Source organism: Saccopteryx bilineata, chromosome 2 (genome assembly GCF_036850765.1).
Source record: "Saccopteryx bilineata isolate mSacBil1 chromosome 2, mSacBil1_pri_phased_curated, whole genome shotgun sequence".
Classification (NCBI taxonomy): Eukaryota; Metazoa; Chordata; class Mammalia; order Chiroptera; family Emballonuridae; genus Saccopteryx; species Saccopteryx bilineata.
In genome coordinates this window covers 79,987,321-80,011,765 of record NC_089491.1, presented here as the reverse complement: position 1 = coordinate 80,011,765, position 24,445 = coordinate 79,987,321, and the positions used below count along the sequence as shown (strand labels likewise).

Sequence of the window (24,445 nt, the reverse complement as noted above, 5' to 3'; positions counted from 1 at the left end):
TATTTTGATTCCTCCGTCAGTGTAATACAGTACAAACAACTTTAAAGTAGCTAGATATCATGAGACCTGGAATTCAGTCCCTTTTCGGCCACACCCAGCCATGTAACTTTCAGTAAATCATACACGTCCTCTGGTCCTCACTATTTCATTTCCAAAAAGAGAATCTGTCTCGCTTTATTCAAACAGTAGACACGCAAAACGAATTATTTTATTTGCCTTTCCCTACAACAGAGCCTCTTTTCTAATATATCTATTTGCTTTTCAATTCTCTGTTATCCCCAAAGCTTCTACAGACTCCATAATTCCGTTTCAACGCCACGAGAACCCTAGAGAAAGAAGCAAACACCAAATATCGCAAATAATGTTCAACCAGTTTGCCTTTTAGATCACCTCCTAGGCCTTCCTTAGCTGTAAAATAGTAAGGTTCTGTATTCACATTGACATCTAAAATTCATATATTTCTTGTACCTACAGGAAACTTCAGATATTAAAACCTCATCCCCATCCACATACCTGAGAACTTGTCGGACATGTCAAAGCTTCCCTGTCTCCCAAGTCCAGACTTCATAAAGGTTTAGAATGTCTGTCTCCCTCTCATGGCCATAAAACCTTGCAGGCCATTTCACATCTCTTGTAGTAATTCACACTACAGTTATTGATTTTATATCTGAATTATAGAGTTAAGTTTTATATAAACATGTGAATTTGAAACAACAAATTACTGAGACCTATTCTATATTAATTCTTAAATTGGTAGTTGTGTTATTAGAGATTGTGAAAAAAAAAAGAAAAGTTTCCATCAATGTCATCTTGGAAGAGAGAGGCAAAGATTCTCAGAATGTCTACTTGTGAGATATAAAAGCATAAAAGTATATGGTGAAGTATATATAGCACACAGGAAAACAGAGCAACTGCTTGCTTCAAACACCGGGCTGGTTATCCGGATCCACAGGGAAGAATTTAAAATCAAGATGGCAAACATACCAACTCTCCTTCTCCATACTAACACCCTTCCCACAGCAGACATTGGTAAATTGACACCAGAAATAAAACTTCTTTGCTATCCTGTTTTAAAGATTTACCTGGCTGAATTCCGATCTAGCTGACACTGCCACATCTTTTGGGACAATTTGCCTGAACTTTCAACAAAATTACATTTACGATAAAGAAACAAGATTTTCTACAGTTTAAAAATTTTAGAGTCAGCTTCATCTGAGTGATTCTGAAGCTCTAAGTAAATGATAATAGATGCCTCCAAATGCACATATGCACGCACATAAAACACATTTCAGGGGCAACCAAGGTAGAGGTAATTTCAGAGTCTAGTCCAAAAATCATGTGTGATATTCAAGAATTTTTATTCTTCCATATTTAAATGAAACTTAAGGAAAGAAAAAAAAATCAGGCCTTCCTTTCCCTAATACAACATACACTTGCAGCTTTAACTGAAATTAAACCTCAAATTTCAGATCTGTCATTATTTATAAACACAATAAAAAGTAACACTGGGTGATTCAGATAGCAGGATTATGGAAAAGGTATTTACGCAGAGACACTAAAACCCTCTGGGAAAACAGAATGAAAAGAAGCCAGTACTTACCTGGCATATGCCACTGATGCACATATCTAAAGACTCTGTGTAGCAGCGCGTCCCGTCTAAGACCTTGGGTGCTAGTTCAACAATCAGGGCTGTTCCTTTGGCCTGGCACTTGAGTGAACATGGGTTGTCATGGTCATTAGACACAGGAAGCCATTCATAAAACTGGCCATGGTGCTTGACATCATTATGAGCTGAGCATTGCTGAGCTCGGAAATCACCTGCTTCCGGTGGGCAGTCCTGTAGAAGATAGTGGGGAGGGACAGATTCAGGTTGAGAAGGCAGGTATGGGATATTTCAAGGGCTTAGAAAACAAAACAAATATTCTGATCATTACAGATGGACACTCCCATAATGATCTGAGAGGGCATATGATTATGTGGCCCTCAGGATGTGTAGAGATTTGAGAAAGTAATCGGCCTTAAAATCTATTTTCTGATTGAAGTCAAATAGGAAAGAAGCCGGCTTGAAATATTGATGTGATTTGTATTAGTTGGGAAAGTAACCACTTTGAAATATATTTTCTGAAAAAGCGTTAGCAGTCTATGAATTCCTCTACATTATAATTTCATTTTTATTTCCTTATCACATAAGTAGAACTTAGTAAAATCAGAGGGTTAGTTGAAAGCATCTGTTGAGCTATAACAATGTTTTAGGCAACAGTAGCAAAATGTTATAGTAATTTTATTCAAAAGTGTTTTATGGGGCTGTTCACAAGTGTTTTTCTAAAACTTAGGCTGCACAGTATCTAGAATTAAACACAGTGAACAAAAGGAGAGAAAATAGCATTTATATGTGAATTTCTTTAGCTCGAGGCAGCTGGGTGTGCGGCTGCACGGTGGTGGGTCTCTGAGCTGAGGTTCCCTGTGTTTAGAGCAGAGGCACTAATCATACGCAGCTCCCAAGGCCACGCACTGAGGGAACTTCATGAGCTTATGTCAGCCACATCCTGGCACGAAGAAGACGGTACGTGGTAGCTATTACTATTTAATGAGGCCACTGAAGAGAAAGAGTTGGAGAATAAAGAGATCTTCTGAATTTGAATTTTAAATAACATGGGCAGAGATCAGCAAAAAATAAGAATTTTTTAAATGTACATTTAATAAAAAGGCATTTTAAAATGTAAAACTATAACTAGCAAAATCTATTATCTAATAAAAGGTAACCTTCAGTGAAAGAAATATGATTTAACTTTTAAAAGGCAAACATTGCTTATTTCTTGTACAGATTTTTTTTATAAATAAATTTTTATTTTAATGGAGTGACATCAATAAATCAGGTTACATATATTCAAAGAAAACATTTCCAGGTTATCTTGTCATTTAGTTCTGTTACATACCCATCACCCAAAGAGAGATCGTCCTCTGTCACCCTCTATCCAGTTTTCTTTGTACCCCTCCCCCTCCCCCCTCCCTCCTCCCTTCCCCCCACTCCCCGTAACCACCCCACTCCTGTCCATGTCTGTTAGTCTCGTTTTTATGTCCCACCAATGTATGGAATACTGCAGTTCTTGTTTTTTTCTGATTCACTTATTTCACTCCGCATAATGTTATCAAGATTCCACCATTCTGCTGTAAGTGATCCGATGTCATCATTTCTCCTAGCTGAATAGTATACCATGGTGTATATGTGCCCCATCTTCTTTATCCAGTCTTCTATTTTTTTTTACAGTGATTAAAAGCCTTTAAGAAAACTCTTGGCCAATACAGCAAGAATCCATAAAAGAATAGTGTCCTTAACATGTTCACCAAGTTTGTACAGAATTTTTGATAGGTCTATTTTTTCATGATGTGTTCAGATAAGGATGTACTCCTACACAGAATATCCATCTGTGGAAAGGCTTTTATATATTTTTTACCTCAAATAAAGAATTAGCATATGGTCTTAGCAGTTCCTAGTTACTACATATCATTTTTGAGAATTTTCTTATACAAGTTTTCTTCCTTTGAAAATCTCTTTACATGTTAATTAGCATCTGAGAATGGCATTACTCTATCAAATTTTAGTGCTATGTAAGTAACATTTAAGGCCCTAATATTTGGGGAAGCATAAATTTTTTCATCAAGATGGGTATAAAAAATTACTTATTTAGGATAAACATAAAAAGATCAAAAACTCTCAAAGGCACTTTATTGTTAATATTACATATGTTTTCAGAATTAATACATAGTACTAAAGGAGAATAATGTATATAACATAGTTATAGATGTGTAGGTACCCAACAGGTTTATGTGATTTTTGAATATTGTCTGAAAAGGTAAAATTAAAATTCCTTACTTATTAATTCCTTAAAAAGTAAGCCATATGTTAAAAGTTTAAAAAAATAAATGTGTGTTATACTTTGTTGTGATATTTACTTGTTGTGACAAATAAAACAAAAACCACAACCTGCAAAACTATAGTATGATCACAAGTAAATGTATGACAGGCAATACAACTATCTGAACATCTTTTTTACTATTAGTCTTTTCCAAGTGAGAGGAGGGGAATAGAGAGACAGACTCCCGCATGTGTCCCAACCGAGATCCACCTGGCAACCCCATTGGGCTAATGCTCTGCCTATCTGTGGCCATGCTTGCAACAGAGCTATTTTTAGTGTCTGAGGTAGAGGCTCCATGGAGTCACCCTCAGTGCCTGGGGCTGATATGCTCAAACCAATTGAGCCATGGCTGTGGGAGAGGAAGAGAGAGAGAGAAAGAGAGAGAGAGAGAAAGGGATATGGGAATGGTGGGGAAGCAGATGGTCGCTTCTCCTGTGTTCCCTGACCAGTAATTGAAGGCAGGACATCCACACACTGAGCTGACATTCTACCTTTGAGTCAATGGGCCAGGGCTGATCTGAACTTAAATATTTCAATATCAGCTCCTTTCAGAACACATGTTTCAAGAAAAAGGTACAAACAAACTGATTTAACATTAACTCTTGAGATTTATGTTCCAAAAACAAAAAAGCAGCTTTCCTAGGTGACAAATCCTACCAGTCTCTGCCTCAACCCCACTTACTAGTTTATGTCCTAAAATCACCCTATGACTACCTACAGCCTCCAAGAGCTACTCCTTTTCCCTAAATCCCCCTATCTGAGACACTACAGGGACCATCAAGATGTTGCTCCCCCTTGTTCAGCAAGCTTAATAAAACTAACTTCATATAGTCAGCACGTTTCCCTGGTAGCCATTGCATGGGAGCTTCCACAGGGAACTGAGAGTTCAATTAATAATGTTTAAATTTAGTCTTTTTTAGTTGCATATTACCTTTCACCCCAAGTCACTTGATTGCTCAATAGAACAGAAGAAATTTTGAAGTGGACTCAACAGAACATAACAATTGAGAAAATTGTTTAGAGTGGCCCCAAACCCTTTACCTTCTTTATCTATAAATATAAGTGAACCAAGGACAGGGTTCACCTTTGCATTAAAGTAATAAGGATAATATATAATTAAGAGATGTCTTAGTATGCATCAGAGATTATTTTCTGCATTTGTTCAATTACATTTTTAACTCATAATCATCTTACTGCAGACATAAAACTCCCACAAACTCTCTTATGAGCTTGTTCTGTTCAACAAAACATGTTGTCTTCCCATCTTTATTAAAATACATAAAGCTCAAAGGTAAAATTAGTAAAAAGAAGTTAAAGTATTTGAACTTTTAGGTTTTCTTTTCTGTGAAAAAAGCAGTAATCTTATTTAGACACATCACATAGAAGCAGACAGGTTGTTCTTGTTCAAAATTCACCTGGATCTATTACTAGCTGTAAAGAACACCTGTTATAGATTTTCAGAACTTTCACAAGTGGGGCTATACCTCTGAGAATAATTTCTGTGAATACCTTTGCTCATTCTTATCCCTACTGTCTTTTTTTCCCACCCGTATTATTGTAGGGGCGGGAAACTCTATTTTGCTAATTTGAAAATGCACTTAAAACTTGGAGTTCAGAGTTAGAAACTGAACTTGAACCTTTTTAATGTTTGAGTTTATTTGTAGTTGGCAAAAGGCAACTTCCTGTGTTAAGAAAAAGGACTTAAGACGACTTATAAAACAGGTTTAGAAAGCTTCTTGGACATCAAATGGCTCTTACTAAATAACATTTTGATGATTTAAGTGTAAATGAATTAGAAACATATGAATCAAATTTCCTTGAAATACACGTTTAAAAATTAAGAAAAGAAGGATTTGGCGAGAGTTTCTTTCGTTGAACCTAAAACATCTCAAACATAGTTCAAGACACTCACTGAACTCCTGATGCATCCGGGCTCACCCAGCTGCAGCAGGGGAAGCTCAAGCACAGTCATCACAGGCTCTTGTTCCACATGTAACATCATCATCATAATCACAACAGAAAAGCTCTTATTTGTATACAGATTCATTGTGTATAAAGTTTTTAATTATAATTTGATCCATGAAGCCACTATGTTTCCTGATACTCCTGAAAGTAACACTTAGAAACTGATGTCATAGCTGCTTTGAAAAATATTTAGCATCTTATCCTGGGCATCATCCTTGAAATGTCAGCTTCTGGAGAACTGCTTTATGATACCACAAGTCATCAGTTCTGACCAAGAGAGCAGTTTTCCTTAGGGTATACTGACTGTAGAATGTACTGAATATATACAATGTGAGATTTCTGCTCGGATAAAACCTTTGTGGAAGGAAATCATGAGGTTTCAATTTGGATACTTAAAACAAAGAAGAAACCAAATAAATTATTATTTATGTGTTTATGCACTGAACTTGGCTCATAGGTAGTAATGATGAAGACAATTAAAATCACGGAAAAGCCTAGTGCTTATATGAACCAAAAATATCCCCTTAATCCACTGCAAGTACCTGGCAAAAAACATGTGTGGGAAGGATGTACCGGACTAAAGACCCCCAACTTCCAGCCTCTCATACGTCTCCGGATACACCATATAGAAGAAAGAGAGCAAGAAAGAGCAAAATAATGTTTCTTGGTCTTCTATTTCCAACTAACAGTAATATCTCTGTGGATTGATAATTCTGTGTGAGGCTACTAAGATAGGACTTTCTCACTCTGAAAAATATATTTTATTTAAAATAGTCAGATGATCCCATGATTTACTGTATTTAGCCATTTAATACAATATACTATTTTCTCTCTCTAATTTATAAGAACTCAATCCTAACTGTGTCAGAGATGATTTTTTTCTTTAAAAGTACAAAAATAAAACCTGACCTTTTATATGCTCCTATTATAATTCATAAAGTCCATGGAGTCCTGCCATATATGAATCCAATTCAAACCATTTTCTGGTTAATCAACTAGCTAGTGGGAAAGATAAGATGGATCCCAGATGTCCCCTGATGATGATAGGTGGATCAGATTACACTATGGGACAAAAGAGGACTCACTGGGTAAAATGTGAAAGATTGTATCTCAGCAGCTAAGGTGGCAGCATCTGAAAGGCCTTTAAAATGGTTTTGAAAAATATACAGAATATAAATTCAGGGTCAGAAGAAATGTTACTTTGTATTTTTGCACTTTTAAAAGAAGACATTTTCCATCCCTCTGTTTCCCCTGTACTCTTAAATATTCAGTGGTTGGTCTTTTCTGCTAATTTTGTCGCTTCATTATAATGAGTGCCTTGGTATAAATGTCATATTCTGATTCTATAGCTTTATTTGTAGAGTCAATGTTAATACCTGATCATATTAAGAAAACACTGGAAATTATATATTAGGTGACCACACGAAGTGACTAAAGAATCCATCCGATATTATCACTACATTTTCCTATCTTGCAACCGTTTTAAATTCTTTCTCCTCTATTCTGCCCTAATGGCTCAACTCTCAGAAAAAGTTACTGTGTAAGAAAACAAAGTTAGAATTGTTTAGTAAGACAACTACTCTGTCCTCTAGCAATTCTGGATTGTCACCTCATGATGTAAATATATATAGAAATGTATCAGCTACTTGGTGACTTCAGAAAATCTTATTGGTTCTAAGTTTTACCTTCAAAATATTAGGAGCCTCAATGTACTGATGGTAGAATAAGAAAAGATTACCATAAAAAGTTCCTCTATAATAAACAAATGAAGGCTCTAGAAAATAGACCCCCAAAAGCTTTCAAATCTCTTAGCACACTTTTATATATTATATATTAACTGCCCCTTTTATATATATATAAATATATATATGTCTTTATTACTTGTTTTTCTGCTTTCTTTTTCCTCAAAGTAAGAATGAAACCACTGATCAATAAATATTCACTGATGTAACTTTTTGTCCTCAGAAATATAATCAATGTTTCAGTTTCTATTTCCAACTCAGACCCTCTCCTGAACTCCAGATTCATATATACAAACACTTCCTCACCATCTGGATATCTCAGACATCACCAATTTATCATGTCCAGATCTGACCCCTGTTCTTCCTTGGCCCCCCAATTCTGTTCCCTCTGCAGCCTTCACCATCACAGTCAATGTCAACACCATCTTTTCAGGCCCAAATCTTAAAGCAGCAGTCCTCACATTTGAGTGTGCATCAGAATCACCTGGAGGGCCTGTTAAAAATGCAATATTGCGGGGGTCCCACCTCCAGTTTCTGATTCAGTAGATCTGGAGTGAGATCCAAGAATTTGCATTTATAACAAGCTCCCAGATAATGCTGCTATTGCTGGTTTGGTGACCACACTTTCAAAACTGCTGCCACAGAATAATCCTTGCCTCCTACATTCAACCCATCAGGTAAGATTGGCTCTATGTACAAAAGTATGCAGAATCTGACCACAATCATGTCCACACCACCATCATGTCTTGTCTGCATCATTATAATAGTCCCTTAATTGCTGCCAGAATGACTTTATTGGAGCGTAAAGCACAACTTGTCACCTTTCCGCTATAACTCTAAAATGGTTCCCCACTTCACTCAGATTAAAAGCCCAAACCATCATCTCAAATAGAGGTGAAGACCTGGCCCCTTTCCCTCCTATTGTCTTCCTCATTCACTTAGCTTCAGTCAGACTGATTTCCAGCTGCCTCTTTAACACTCCAGGAATACACTTACTTTAGAACACATGCATTATCTAACCGTTCTGCTTGAATTTTCTTTTTTCATATTGGAAGTGGCTAATGACCTCACCTCTACCAAGTCTTTGCTCAACTATCACCTTCTCAATAAGACCTATCCTGACTTTCCTATTTAAAATTGCAACACCCACTTCCACTACTGATTCTTTTTTATCTTCTCAACGTTTCTTTTTTTCTTTCTATCACTCATAATCACCTTCAAGTACAAGACATAATTTATTTATTATGCTTTTTTTATTGTCTGTCTCTCTGATAAAACATAAGCTCCAGGAAGACAGGGGTCTTTGCTTGGCTTGCTGTCATGCACAAGGACTAAAATATTTGCTTTTTGAAAACAAACAACTAACACACTGATAAAAAATGAAATAGAAATCATGGTTTTCTTTGTACAAACTCCAATTCCATTTTCTTGAATCTTACCTAAAATCTGAATCTGGAGAGCATTTTAATCAAGAAATCTTAGAAAATCTTAATGGAATATCTAATTTTTTTCTTTCCTTTTCTAAAATACAGATGTACAAGAATACTTTTCATTTCAAACACTAGGAAAATTGAGTAGGGATTCTTGCCTATTTGGAATAGACAGATTGATATTTCCTCCTCCTTGTAAACAAATTTAACAGGGCAATGTTAAAAAACATAAAATGTGCTGAAATAATTTATTACTAAATAAGTAGCCAGACATTTGTAAATTTTATGTAACACCCAGTGCATGCATGTACTATAAAGTACTAATGTTAAGGTATCAAGCTTTACCCCTAAATTTTGGCCACCTGCTTATACTAACATCAACATCATCATCAAAAGCATTTATTTGTGCAAGACTGCTAGCTGCTATGTAAAATGAAATGAAACAGACATAGTCCCTGCCCTGTCTAGACAGTCTGTGTATAGACAACTCTATTATATTTCAAGAACATAATATTTAAATCTCTAACACATCACTATGAGTGCAAAGAACAGAAAATGGGATTGATTTTGGAGGGCGGTGCCAGTCATTCTTGGCTCAGTCATCATCCTTTTTGAAAATGCCCACAGACTTCCTAGGGATGCTACATTTTTCATATATACAAGAGATACTAAAGAGTCCTTCCTTTTGTTTCCTTTCTTCCTGGTATAAAAGGTTCACTGATTTTATTTACTTTTCTTCAAAACTGTCAATATTTGGGGGAAAATAACTTGTTTAAGAGAAATAAATGCCCATAAAAAGTAATTATTAACCATTTTAACACTTTGTATGTGTCCTACTTTGTGCCTACAAAGTGAACACTGGTAACAGGTATATAAACAGCTCCACCCCATTCCAGTGTGTTTATTTAGATCCAGACACAGAGATTCAAAATGGATAAGAAATCATTTACTCCTCCCTCTTTACTCGATCAGCTTGTTATCTGAAAACAAATGCTCTGCCTGGCTAGTTTTTAACATCTCCAAGCATTTGAAAGCTGGTCTAGGTAAAAACATTTAAAACATTTTTCATTTAAAAGTTCTTTTTTTCCCCTTTGGGTAGTTTGTATTTCAGTGCTTTTATTTTTTTTCTCCTTTGAACAATGCAGACTTTTGGAATCTAATTCCCCAAGGTATTTGTAGGACTGGTTGTAGTTTGTCATGTTAGACTCTCAAGTTCTCTCAATTTTGAAAATATTCATTCCTTGAGGCCTTTTATTATTTTAGTGCCTTTCTTTGAATTAGCTCCAATTTATCAGTATCTTTTCTTAAATCACCATCTCTGAATTTTCACTTATTTTTTATTCTAGTCTAAAATAAATGTCATCTTTCCCATATTAGCATGTTTAAAGTGGTAATTAGTCCTTTTCGGAACATGGCATACAATTTCATTTTATAAGCACACATTTCTATATGTTTTTTTGTTTTGTTTTGTTTTTAGAATGCATTTACCAAAATATTTGTAGTGGAGAGTCAAATTAGAGGAAAGACTATTATAGGAGAAACAATTTAGCATATGTTACTACTGCTTAGGTCTGTTGCATAACAAGTTCATTATATTTCTATTTATAAATGGGAAAAGGTAATAAAGCTTGACATATTACAAAAGAGCAAATAGGTAGACTGAAGTTGTCTCCTGGAACACGTGCTACTTAGGCCAGTCATTTAGAGGAAAAATGCAAAGAGAAGCTGTTTAGAGGATTCAAAAGTAAACACTGTATCAGACAATTTAGAGCAGACCAACCACTCTCTTTTCACCTTCTCTCCCTCTTGTCTATAACCAACTGCCAAATGTTGCCTGCAGGCTTAACTTCTTTTTGGCTTTTCCTGAATCCTGACAGCTGTCTATTTTCCTGACACTGTATCTAATTAATGTTCCTTTTTGGATACATGTACTACAGACCTATGAGTGACTTAAAATACATCTGAGCACTCTTCTTATAAGATCTTTGTAGCACACAATATAAGGTTCACCACAGTTCCTGCAAAGAAGAGGTCAGGCTTTTACTTAAATTATTATACAGACAGTTCACTTAAGAATGATACTAGGACTGATGGCTCTCTCCACTGGAAGAAGGCACCAGGTTAACAAGTGAAGGAGAAAGACATCTATTCTTCAATCAATGGAATGGAAGTCTCCTCTTAGTTAGATCCTTCTCTGGGTGGGGGAATCTAACCATGACCACTAATGCAAATCATCCTGGCAAGACACATAATGCTCTCTTGTGTCACATTTTCCAAAGAGAGAAATCAAGGTGTTCTCAGACTGTCCATAGTATCAGTGAAGATTAGCTGGGTTTTTCCTTATAGACTTTGGAATGAGGGGAAAGAGGTAGGGTTACTGTGGATAAAATGATTGAGAGTTTAATGACCTTTTCTCTTCCTCATCTAGTCTATTTTCAACTTCTAGATTAGAATTCTTACTCCAACAACCAACTCCATTATTAGTTCTTTATAAACTGATCACATAGAAGAAGTATCCTCAGGCTTCTGGAAGTTTCATATGGGTATGGTGATGGTATTTTCCAAACCAAATATCAGAACCCATGCTTAATAAATTTTAGAGGATACTTAATGATATCCAGGAGAACAGTTGAAAACAGGATTATTTTAGAAAAATCTGATAGCCATGGAACCAGAATAGTGCATCAAATGAAACAAAGAAGCAATGGAGGGAGTTTCTTCTCTAATGGTTCCTGGCAGTAGACTTGTGTGGAAGGGAGACCCTCCATAAGTCTGTTGTAGGGAAGAGTAAAACCTTCCCTTAAACAACCAGAGCAAGGAATCCACCCTTCCTTTCACTCAGGGTACTCTGGTTGAGCAGGACCTAGAAATTGTTTGTTATTTTTTCCCAGTTCCCTTTCTAAATTTTCTTTCTTTCTCCCTTTCTCCTTTTCTAGGGGCCTAGGACCTACATGATGTCTCTAATCATACCTCTTCTTTCTCTTTCCACTTCCCTACCTCCTCCTTATCCTGCACAAGGGGATGGGTCTATCACTGCTCCTTTAATGCTTCTCTCAACAGCTTTTACTTACGGCCATAAATTGGACTGTTGAGCACTACTTTCAGAACACAGTGAAAGAAGTCAACTCTTAAAACAAAACAAAAACATAACAAAGACCTCTCTAGGGCCTCAACAGTCATCCTGACCTAAAGGTGGCTGGCATTGTTATATTGTGTCTCTGTGGAAAAATGGGATATGAGTTAATATAAGTAAAATGTTTAAATCAGTACTGGTACATAGGAAACACTCAATAAATGTAAGGTATTACTATTGTTACCAACACCACAGAGGGGCGAGTTGAAGTTACACAGCTCTAGGGGAATCTGAAATTGTACTTGTTTCATCTAGTTTTGTCTTTCCCACTGCCTTGCTGCCTCAAGAAGTACTTTATTTAGTTGTTTGAATATAATTTTAATTAAAGTGACTTATATAAATGTCTTAACATATGAGTCTAATCAAACAATATCATGTGCCAAATTTACTGGGTTATAAGTTTAATGGATGACAACACTCAACTTAGTACTTATGTGCTCATACTTCTTAGTTTGTTGATCTTGGACCATGGACATATTTTAAGAAACCAAAAAAGAATTGGAGAAATATATTTTCTGACCCCTAAAACCAAGTGCTTTCAGGTTGTCCTCTGAAACTTAAAATATGGCCTCTGAGCACCAGCCCCATCCTGAAAAGCTTTTTGCTTCAAAGTTGATTTTCTTTTCTTCTTCCTATAAAACTTCCATTTCCTACAGTGGGCTGCACCAGGTAAGAATAAAGAGGAAAGTAAATTGATTCAACTTATATAGAAAAGATTTGAAGGACTAACAATGCTTCCTACTTCATTACTCCCATTAACTTTTAATTATATATGTTTAAAGTCAGAGAGACTCACTTGCCAAATACGATAGTGCTAAGTCAGATATACTCCCTGCCTTCATGCTGCTTACAATTTAAAGGGGTAAGATGAGAATTGAGGACACATTATTCTAATGATAAGAAAAAAAGAAAGGAAGACAATTCAAAGTTGGAGGATAGTTTTTGAACAGAGGTGATTTCCCTACCTATTTTCTCTTCCTTTAAGGTTGAATCTGGACAAAGTAGTTAAGGCAAAGGGTTGTCAAAATTGTTTCTTACCTTGAGTGTCACAACATTACCTAGGACCATCTCAGACTGTTTCCTCTCTTCTGTATGGTGTATCAATGTAAGAAATGCCTCAGCATGTTTCTGTGAGAGCTGACCTAGCATTGCCTGTTCTACAGCCTCAGTCCTCCCCACTTCTTCCAAGCCCCCAGATTTCACATCATAGTACTTGCCATTCTGCCAGTGTGCTTTGCTCCCTAGGCTGATGTTATCCAATACGGCTGCCCTGTAGTCACCTATCTGAATTGTTAAAGCTTAAGTATTACCTTCTGTCTCTTTCTCAGACAACTCCTTATCCTCAGCCTGAGGAAAGCAACTCCCTCAGATGTCACAGCACCCCTGTATATGCCTCCATTTAGACTTAACATGCTGTATAGTATTGTTAGTTTTTCTGTGTTTCCTTCAAAGCAAGGAAACCATGAAAGGCAGTGTCATATAAGGTCTAGTACTAGTCTAGCACAAAAATTGATGCTAAATAAATATCTGTTAAGGATTAAAAGTAAAGGGACTTCCATTGCAATACATAGGACCAGATACTTTGAAAAAGCTTCCCACTACAGAATACCTAAAAATGCTACACTGAAGTAAAAATAAAAATTTAAGGAACTGTTATATGCATAGCTGAGCTGACAAAGTTTCCTCAGAGACAAAAATGATGAGAAAGAATGAATCCAGAAAGAAAAATAAGGGATGTGATAAAGCAATCTGCTGATTCCTGGTGGTGTAGAGCTTTCCATTGTAACAGCCTATAAGATCAGGGATCAAGAAATAAAGTGTATAAGCTGCAAGTTTTAGACAAAGATTTAGAGCCTCTCAAAATGCCCAAACCCTAAGGTAAACTCTCAAAGAAAGAGTAAACCAGGAAGAGAGAGAGAAAGTAAACAATACTTAGCTAGTGAAAAAGACCAAAAGAAAAAAAATGAAGCCAGTAAAAGGATTAGTGGTTTGTTGATATGGAGGAGGGAGGGATGAATTGGTGGACCATGGAGGATTTTTAAGGCAGTGGAACTGCCATATTTTGTATGATACCACAATGGAGGATACATGTCATTATATATTTGTTCAAACCCAAAGAATATACAACACCAACAGTGAACTCTAATGTAAACTATGGACTTTAGGTGATAATGATGTGCCAATGTAAGCTCACTTATTGGAAAAAATGTATTACTCTGGTGGAGAATGTCAAGTGTAGGGAAGGCTGTAGGGGGGCAGGGAGCACATGAAAAATATCTGTACTTTCTGCTCAATTTTGCCACAAATTTAAAGCTTCTATAAGAAAATGGAGTTAATTTAAAAAGTAAAATATGATATCAACAAAATAACATTTACGCCACTTCACAGAGAGAAATAATAAGGAGATGTTTCTATCTCAGTTTGGTTATGGGTGAAGAATGAGGAAAGAAAATCTCCTTCAGAGTTCTTAACAGGACTCATGAAAGTTTGGAACATAATTCCCATAATGTGAACAGAAGAAAATCTTGTTTAAAATGGTCTTGATTAGTATCGATCATCAATTCTCCCAGAAAGTACACATGTAAACCCAGACTCCAAGGAACTCTCAAATTTTAATAATCATTAAATTACATAGAAATATCACAAAACATATGAGAAAATAAGGTAGAATGAAAAAGGGACAGAAAACACAAAATCATACCATAAAATTTATATAGTGAAATTGACACAGAAAACACAATAATAAACTAATGTACTTAAGAAACATTGATACGTAAAGACACATGTAGCCCCATATTCATTGCAGCACTGTTCACAGTGGCCAAGACATGGAAACAACCAAAAAGCCCTTCAATAGAAGACTGGATAAAGAAGATGTGGCACATATACACTATGGAATACTACTCAGCCACAAGAAATGATGACATCAGATCATTTACAGCAAAATGGTGGGATCTTGATAACATTATACGGAGTGAAATAAGTAAATCAGAAAAAAACAAGAACTACATGATTCCATACATTGGTGGAACATAAAAACTAGACTAAGAGACATGGACAAGAGTGTGGTGGTTACCAGGGGTGGGGGGAAGGAGGATGCGGGAGGGAAGGAGGGAGAGGGTTAGGGGGAGGGGGAGGGGCACAAAGAAAACTAGATAGAGGGTGACGAAGGACAATCTGACTCTGGGCAATGGGTATGCAACATAATTTAATGACAAGATAACCTAGACATGTTTTCTTTGAATATATGTACCCTGATTTATTAATGTCACCCCATTAACATTAATAAAAATTTATTTAAAAAAAAAGAAACTTTAAAAAAATATGTTGAAAGTGTAATAAAATAACAAGTGTAATCAGGTGTATTTTTGAAAATAACCAAATATAACTTAGATAAATAAAAATATATAAATGTCTGTAGAAACTAAAAAGGTAGAATAAAAAGCATATTAGGCACAGTAGTAGAGACAAATAGTTAAATGGAAGAAAGATTTAATGAAATTACTTTAAATGTACAGAGAAAAAGTATAGAAAATATGAAGAACGGCATATGAATATGAATTATGTAGAGAAAATAATTATCCAAAAATAATTAAAAATACAAATCCCTAGAGTCAGAAAGTCAAATGAAAATCATACTGGATAAATAAGTGATCTCTTCCTACACAGATTATAAATAACTGTAGAATGCCATGATAAAGATAAAATCACAAAAGACAAAACCAAGAAAAATGAAAGTGACAGCTGACTTCTCAATGCAATAATAGAAATTGGAAGTCAATGGACAGTCATCTTTACAGTGTTGAGAGAAGGTAACTGTCACTCTAGATTTTCTATCAAAGTAAAACCAACTTCCAAGACAACCAAATCCAGATATTTTATAAAAATAGCAACCACGAGCACTTACTTCCACTGAATCCTCACTTAAAACTTCTAAAGTATTCCAGATAGAAAAAAAAGTAACTTAAAGATCTATGATTTAAGAAAGAATGTGGATCAATGGAAATAGAATATTTTCAGCTATCTTTAAATAAACAATGACCAAATATCTAATCTCTGGGATTAATAAAGATGATTTTACTACATAAAACACTGACTGTACAAAATACCTAACCTGTGGAGTTAATAAAAATAGAGCTAAAACACTTGACAACAAAAGCATGTATGTCTGAAAGAGGTTAATCAGAATTAAAGTGTTGTTAGAGGCCTAAATTGTTTAATAGGCAAGTATAGATACAACTTAACTATAGTCTGTAAGTATGTATATTAAAATTTAAAGTAAACATTAAAATAATAAAAATAGGTGTATAACTTTAAAACCAGGAGAGAAAAAAGTGTAATAAAAAAACTTATAACCTCAACAGTTCAGAGAAGGAAAGAAAGGAAAAAAGAAACACTGGAAAAGCAGGACAAATATAGATCACTACATATGATAGTAAAAATAAATCCAGTTTTATCATTAATCATAGTGAACACTTCTAGTGTAAAAAAAGTCAAGAGTATCAGATTGCAATTAAAAATGTATTGGCTACTTATAAACTTAAAGATAAAGGCTGAAAATAAAAGAATAGAAAAACATATATGAAACAAATCTACCAAATTAAAGGTGGATTAGCTATATATATATCAGATGAAAGAAATTTTAAGGCAAAAACCTACTGATAAAGATGGTCACTAGATTATGAATAAAGGTCAAATTTCCCAGGAAGATAAAAGTATTTTAAAAGGTATATTTATCTAATAAGACAGGTTCAAATAGTTCAAATAGACCACAAAGTAAAACTGACAAATTGAATAATAAAGTATATTTTAAAATTTTTCCTCAAGAAGGCTAAAAAAATTATTGAAGAAGTAGGATGTTTGAAACACATTTTAAATTAAGGAACAAAATTGAGACAGAGGAGGGATCGAAGGGACCAGAGGAAAAGAGGACAGAGGGAAAGGGGATGATAAAATGGGATAAACCTGAAGGGAAGGGGGGAGGCCGCTATAGGGAGGGGGGCAAGGGAGATGTTGAGGGAAATATGGGGAGGGGCAATGCATTCGGGGTGACCCTAGAATCTATGTAAACACAATTAATTAAATAAAAAATAAATATAAAAAAATCAAGAAATAAATTCTTTTAAAAAATAAAAAAGAAATTCTTGTACTCATGCTCTATCCAAAGACATGCAAATATTAGGTCATAAAGCAAATGTAAACAAATTTCAAAGAAATAGATCTAAAAGATCATTTTTAAGAAATCATAATGAAAAAAAAGAAATCACAATGAAATTGTTAGAGATTAATAAAGAAAAAGCATTTAAAACCTGCCAGATATGTTTCTAGAAAGTTATCCATTTTTTCTAGGTTATTAAATTTGGTAGCATATAATCTTTCATAGTATGAACCTTTGTATAACTGTGATGTTTGTGGTAACTTCTCCTCTTTCATTTCTGATTTTGTTTATGAGTCTTTTCTCTTTTCTCCTTAGTGAGTCTATCCTGTGAAATTGCAGGATATAAAATCAATGTACAAAAATCCACAACTTTCCTATATATTAACAAAGAAACTTCAGAAAAAGAAATAAAAGAAAAATATAATTCCTTTTGTGCTTGCAACCAAAAGAATAGTATACCTAGAAATAAACTTAACAAAGGATGTGAAAATCATATATATTGAAAACTACAAAGAATTATTAAAAGAAAAAGACACAATGAAATAAACAGAGATTCCATGTTCATTGATTGAAAGAATTAACATAGTTAAAATGGCCATATTATCTGAAGCAATATACAGATTTAATGAAATCCCTATCAAAATCCCAATGTTTTATTTTAAAGAAATGAAACAAAAAAATCATCAGATTTGTTTGGAACCATAAAAGACCCAGTATAACCAAAGCAATCATGAGAAAAAAAGAACAAAATTAAAAGTTGTCACACTACCAGACTTCAAATTATACTACAGAGCTATGATAATCAAAGCATCATGTTTGATGCTTTGATGGAAAAATAGACACACGGACCAATGGAACAAAATTGAGAAGCCTGAAATAAAACTATATATGAATGGGTAAATAATTTTTGACAAAGGAACCAAAAACACACAATGGAGATAATAAAGCCTTTACAATAAATGGTGCTGGGAAAATTAAAAAGCCACATGCAAAAAACGAAAACTAGATTACAGTTTGTTCCCATGCACAAACATTAATTCAAAATGAATCAAAGATCTAAATAAAAGATCAGAAACAATAAATTATATAGAAGAAAACATAGGTACTAAACTGTGAACCTTGGTTATAGAGAATATTTTATAAATTTGACCCCAAAAGCAAAGGAAGTAAAGGCAAAAATAAATGAATGGGACTATATCAAACAAAAAAGCTCTGAACAGCAAAAGAAACAGACAACAAAACAAAAAGGCAACAAACTGAATGGAAGATGATATTTGCAAACAACAGCTCTGACAAGGGGTTAATATACAAAATATATAAAGAACTCATACAACTCAACACCAAACAAGTAAAAAAATGGGCAGAGGCCTGAAAGGACACTTCTTCCAAGAAGATATATAAACGGCCATCAAATATGTGAAAAGATGTTCTACTTCAATAGCTATTAGGAAAATGCAAATCAAAATTATAATGAGATACATCCTTACCTGTTAGAATGGCTATTATCAACAAGACAAGTAATGACAAGTGTTGGAGAGATTGTAGAGAAAAGGGCGCCCATATTCACTGCTGGTAGGAATACAGACTGGTACAGCCACTACAGAAAACAGTCTGGTGGTTCCTCAAAAAAAAAAAATTAAGACTAGAGTTTTCAGCTGACTCAGCAATTTCTCTACTGGGTATCTACCTAAAAAACTTGAAAACATTTATTCACACCAGTATGTTCATTGCAGCATTATTCACGGTAGCCAAGACATGGAGATAACCAAAGTGTCCTTTGATAGAGGATTGGGTAAAGAAGATGTGGTACATATTAGGGGATCAGGGAACATGCAGATACTCCAGTACTCCAATGAAATAAAAGTTGGTTTTGCATCTCATTTGTATAGTAGAACAACTTTCTTTGACTTGTTATTTGCTTTTCACATGTTCTTGTTTAATAAAAAATGTCAAATGCTTCTTTTTTTATTGCTTCATATTCATTTTGAAATATCCCCTAATTTTTGTGAGCAGTATATATACAATGGAATACTACTCAGCCATAAGAAAAGATGAAATATTGCCATTTGTGACAACATGGATGGATCTGGAGAATATTATGCTAAGCAAAATAAGTCACTCAGAATAAACTAAGAACTCTATTATATCACTCACATGGGATATAAAACTGAAATTTATAAACAAAGACAATAGTATGGTTACCAGAGGAAAGGAAGTAGGAAGAAGGTGGGGTGTAAAGGGAATCATATACTATATATGATGATGGAATATGATTTGACTTGAGCACAGAATGCAATATACAGATAAGTATAATAAAAATACACACTCGAAGCCTATATGATCTTATTAACCAATGTCACCTCAATGAATTTATTAAAAGAAAACTGCCATAAATTTTGATGTTAATAAAGAGTTGTAAATGACTTACTACTTGATGAAACAATATGAAAATTTTAGAATACCTAGAACTAAATGATATTAAAATTCTCCTTATCACACTGTAGGAATCAAGCAAAGCTGTATTTATTTAGTTGAATATTTACATGTGCAAACAAAAAAAAAGCTGAAATTTAATACTGTAAGCATAAAACCTTAAAAAATTAGAAAGAGAAGTACATTTAAATAAATTCAAAGAAAGTAGATGAAAGGAAATATTACAAATATCAATGAAACACAAAGTACAGAAACACAAAGTAGACTCAACAAAGCCAAAGGTTGGTTTCTTGAAAGGAGCATTAAAATAAATTTCTGACAAACTTTATTAAAATATATTATTAAGAAAAAAGAAATCCCATGCAAACACTATTAGTGATGCAAAAGGAAAGACAACTGCAGGTTACAGCCAGAGTTAAAAAGACAGTAACAGGAAAGTATGACCAGTTTTAAGACAATAAATTGAAAAATAGTGTTAGAAAAAAAACTATTCAAGAGAAAATTTGAAAAACTATTCAAGAAGAAACAGAAGTAACAACAATAAAAGTGAGTATGTATGTAGACTTGACTACTTACCAGGCACTGTCATACATAGTTTACATATATCAACTCATTTAATCCTCACAACAACCCTATGTGTTCCATTTTACAGATAAGAAAACTGATGCATAGTAAGATTAAATAACTTTCACCTAGCTACTAAGTCAAAGTTGAGGCTGAACCTGGATAATTTGGCTCCAAAGTTCATTCTCTTGTCCACTATGCTAACCTTTGTATATAGAGCCCTTTAAAAACCCCAATGAGTAATTAAAAATCTTCCCATGAAGGCAAACACCTTGCTTGTGATTTAATAAGCAAAGTCCACTAAACAATACCAATCTAAAATAAACTCTTTCAAAGACTAGAAGAAAAGAGAAAACACTGCCCAATTCATTCTATCAAAATCAGATAATGATGGTATAAGAAAATCAGTCATCAACACAGATGCAGAGGTCCTAAACAAAATATTAGCAAATGAAAACCAGATGTATGCAAAAAATATATAAGGTCTACCGGAAAGTTCTGTCCGTTTCTATCATAAGTTTCGACACGTAAGCACATGCTTATTTGGCGCATGTGTGCCTATTTTTATCACTTAATGTATACATACTGACGTAGCAAATTAACTAAAACAAAGTTGATTCACGTTAGTTTTATGTGTGAAGTGATACTGTACCCATGGCTACTGATAAAGTTCATTTACGCCACTGTAATTTTTACGAATTTCAACAAGGAAGAAATGCTACAAAAGCATGTCTGTCACACCCACCATATTCCCCGGTCTTAGCACCCTCCAACTATCACTTGATCACTTGTTTTTGTCCTTACAAAATTTTTTGAAGGGCAAAAAATTCAAAAATGAAGAAGATATCAAACAAGCACTGGTTCAATTTTTCACATCAAAAGATAAAACATTTTTCAAAAATGGGATATACAGATTGCCCTCATGCTGGCAAGAAATCATTATTAATAATGGCAATTATATTATTTAATAAAGTTTATTGACAGTAAGAAAAATTTGTATTTTGTTTTATTCCAAAAACAGACAGAACTTTCCGGTAGACCTTATATATGACCTAGTTGGCTATATTCCAGGAGTTTACCAACAAGATTTGACAACAATTAAGTCAAACCAGGATGACGTCAGAGTAATGGCGGAGTAGGAAGCGATACCAATAAATCTCCCCCAAACCTCAACAAGATCTTCAACCAGAAACAGAAAAACCTATCCTTGGAGCCTCCAGATGTTTCGCAATACACCCAAAGGTATGATCGAGCGAAAAATTGGCTAAATATATAACCAAACCCCGAAGGAAATAGGGAGTAAGAAATGCTCCGCCTTCCTCACTAACCTAAACAGGGCGGCTTTCTCTGGTAACTGTGAATATAGAAACTGAGGCGGGCAAAGGGGGTGAATAGATCCAGGCCGCGGCACAAACGGCTGAACCAGGCTGTGGCACAGAGATCCAAGCCAAGGAAAAACTGTTCCTGTGACAACCTGGGCAATACAGCTAACACTCGCTCCAAACCCAAACAAAGAAAGACAAGCGGGGCAGCCATTTTACCTGATCCCCTGGTAGCCGCATAGTGGGCGAGAGATTCCTTCCAAAGCCCCCGGAGGGTGCGCCCGTGTTACTCCATAGAGAGGCAGAGTCAGAGGCCTTTGTGTGGGCCGAAAGCCTCCGGGCTGCCCTAGCACCCGGGGAGAGCCGCACACAGGGAGGAAGCGAGAGCTAATTCCAACACTGAAACTTTTCAGTGCAGGCGGGAGGTTTCACTCAGAGGGCGAGACTCCGACCTCACATCCTGGTCTGCGCAGGGAGAGTGGGCAGGAGACTCCTCCCAGCACCTCCGGAGTGGGAGCCCGTGTTGTCCCACGGAGGGGCAGAGTCGGGGGCCTTTGTGTGGGCCAAGGGCGGAGTCCCGGGCTGCCCCAGTGCCTTGAAAGAGCGGCACACGGGGACGAGTGAGAGCCAATTCCAACATTGGAACTTTTCAGTGCGGGCGGGGGGTTTCACTCAGAGGGCAAGACTTCTGGTCTAACATCCTGGTCTGCGCGCGCAGACCCACCCATGTTACCGGACAGAGTGACAGAGCCAGAGGTCTTTGAGTAGGCGAAAGCCCCGGCTGATTATACTAGCAGCTCTGACTGATTGAGCCTTACCCAGAGCCCTGTGCTGAGTGGAAATAAAAGTGGGGAGTTGACCACTCTTTGAGCCTCTTACTATCCAGGCAGAGGCAGCAGCAACCCCATAGTTGGATTCTCAGGCTGCTGGTTGAGGAAGGAAAGACTAGGAGAGAGGCTCCTGGAACATGGACTCTCTCACTGTCGGAGCCTAAAAACGCTAATGAGCCTCGACTGCCAACGAGACTGAAGCACAATACATGACATCGCCATAGAGACTTATCAACTGCAAACCTCTACCTGAGCGTGCCAAAGGGGCAGAACCCTGGGTACAGAGTCGCTGACCAGGAAGAGGGAGAGAAAAGAAAAAGCAAGAAGATAACCTCTCAAAATCAGAATAATCCGCAGACTTTATAACCTATCCCATTTTATTATATTTGTTCATTTGTTTCTCTTATCTTCATCCTTTATTTTTTCTTCTTTTTTTTTTTTTTTTCCTCCTCCAATTTGGTCGTTTAACTCCCTACTGGTCTTACTCTCTCCTCTCCTTGAACTACACTACCCATAAGTGTTACATCTCCCATTATCTTTTCTTTCCTCTTCCTTTCTCTCTATGAGGGTGGCACTCCAAAACCCTTAACTCTCTCTCTCTCTCTCTCTCTCTCCTCTTTTTTCTTTTTTCTTCTTTTAGTGGTCCCCTCTTTTTTTTCTCTCTCTCTCTTCTTTTCTCCCTCTATATTAGTTTCTTCCTTTTTCCTTTACATCTCCTCTCATTCAAACCTCAATAACAAACAAATTATTTTATCTGGGACTCAAACTTATGTTTGTGGCATTTTGGGGGGTTTTTACTTCACCTTTTTCACTCACTAGCAGTGCTCCCATCCCTGGCTCTCCATTTTATCAAGCTCTTGTTCCACTAAATACAATAGTAATTTTTTAATTTGTCCCCCCATTTTCCTGTTTCCCTCTTACTCCTCTCATCATAACTCTTAGTCAACCAACACCTAAACACAAATCATTTTATTCTTGACCCAAATTTTTTTATTATTTGCTTTTTGTGGGTCCATACCACCACCCCTTTTTTATTTATTTATTTTTTTTCTTGCCCCTTTATTACTTTTCCCCAATTCAGGCCCTCCATTACAGGCATTGTTTGTTCTATTAAATACAATATAATTCACAGTTCATCACAAGATTTTCTCAAGAAAGAGGGGAGAGGAGAGAAAAAAAGGAGGGGGAAATAATTTCCTTTTTTTAAATTTTTATTTTATTTTATTTTTCTTTATTTCATTATCAATTTTAAAAAAAACAACTTTTTTCAATTTTTTATTTTTTTAACTTTTTATTTTTTATTAAATCTCATTAATACTATCAACAAAACCACCCTCAGAAGCCATTAAGGAAGAGAAAATCGAATATCATGGATACAAAAGAAAGAGAGGTAACACAGATAGAAGAGGAAAAATCTATGGAGAAAAAATTTAATATATTGGAAACCTTGGAGTTAAATGACAGAGAATTCAAGATAGAAATCCTAAAAATACTCAGAGATATACAAGAAAACACAGAAAGGCAATTTAGGGAGCTCAGAAAACAACTCAATGAACACAAAGAATATATGTCCAAGGAAATTGAAACTATAAAAACAAATCAAACAGAGATGAAAAACTCAATTCACGAGCTGAAAAACGAGGTAACAAGCTTGGCTAATAGAACAGGCCAGATAGAAGAGAGGATTAGTGAAATAGAAGACAAGCAACTTGAGGCACAACAGAGAGAGGAAGAAAGAGACTCAAAAATTAAAAAAAAATGAGATAGCCCTACAAGAATTATCTGACTCTATCAGAAAGAATAACATAAGAATAATAGGTATATCAGAGGGAGAAGAGAGAGAAAATGGAATGGAGAACATACTCAAACAAATAATAGATGAGAACTTCCCAAGCCTGTGGAAAGAACTAAAGCCTCAAATTCATGAAGCAAACAGAACTCCGAGTTTTCT

At 35.4% G+C, this 24,445-nt stretch overlaps 1 protein-coding gene across 5 annotated transcripts in view; it reads right to left on the bottom strand.

Annotated features, from left to right (window-relative positions):
- Nucleotides 1-24,445, bottom strand: part of ADAMTSL1 (ADAMTS like 1) — a 1,054,626-nt gene that overhangs the window by 362,968 nt on the left and 667,213 nt on the right. For all 5 annotated transcript variants that reach the window (XM_066257319.1, XM_066257321.1, XM_066257318.1 and 2 more), the window contains one exon: nucleotides 1,601-1,837. In XM_066257319.1, coding sequence (XP_066113416.1) covers nucleotides 1,601-1,837 — 237 coding nt within the window. The remainder of the gene's footprint in view (nucleotides 1-1,600; nucleotides 1,838-24,445) is intronic.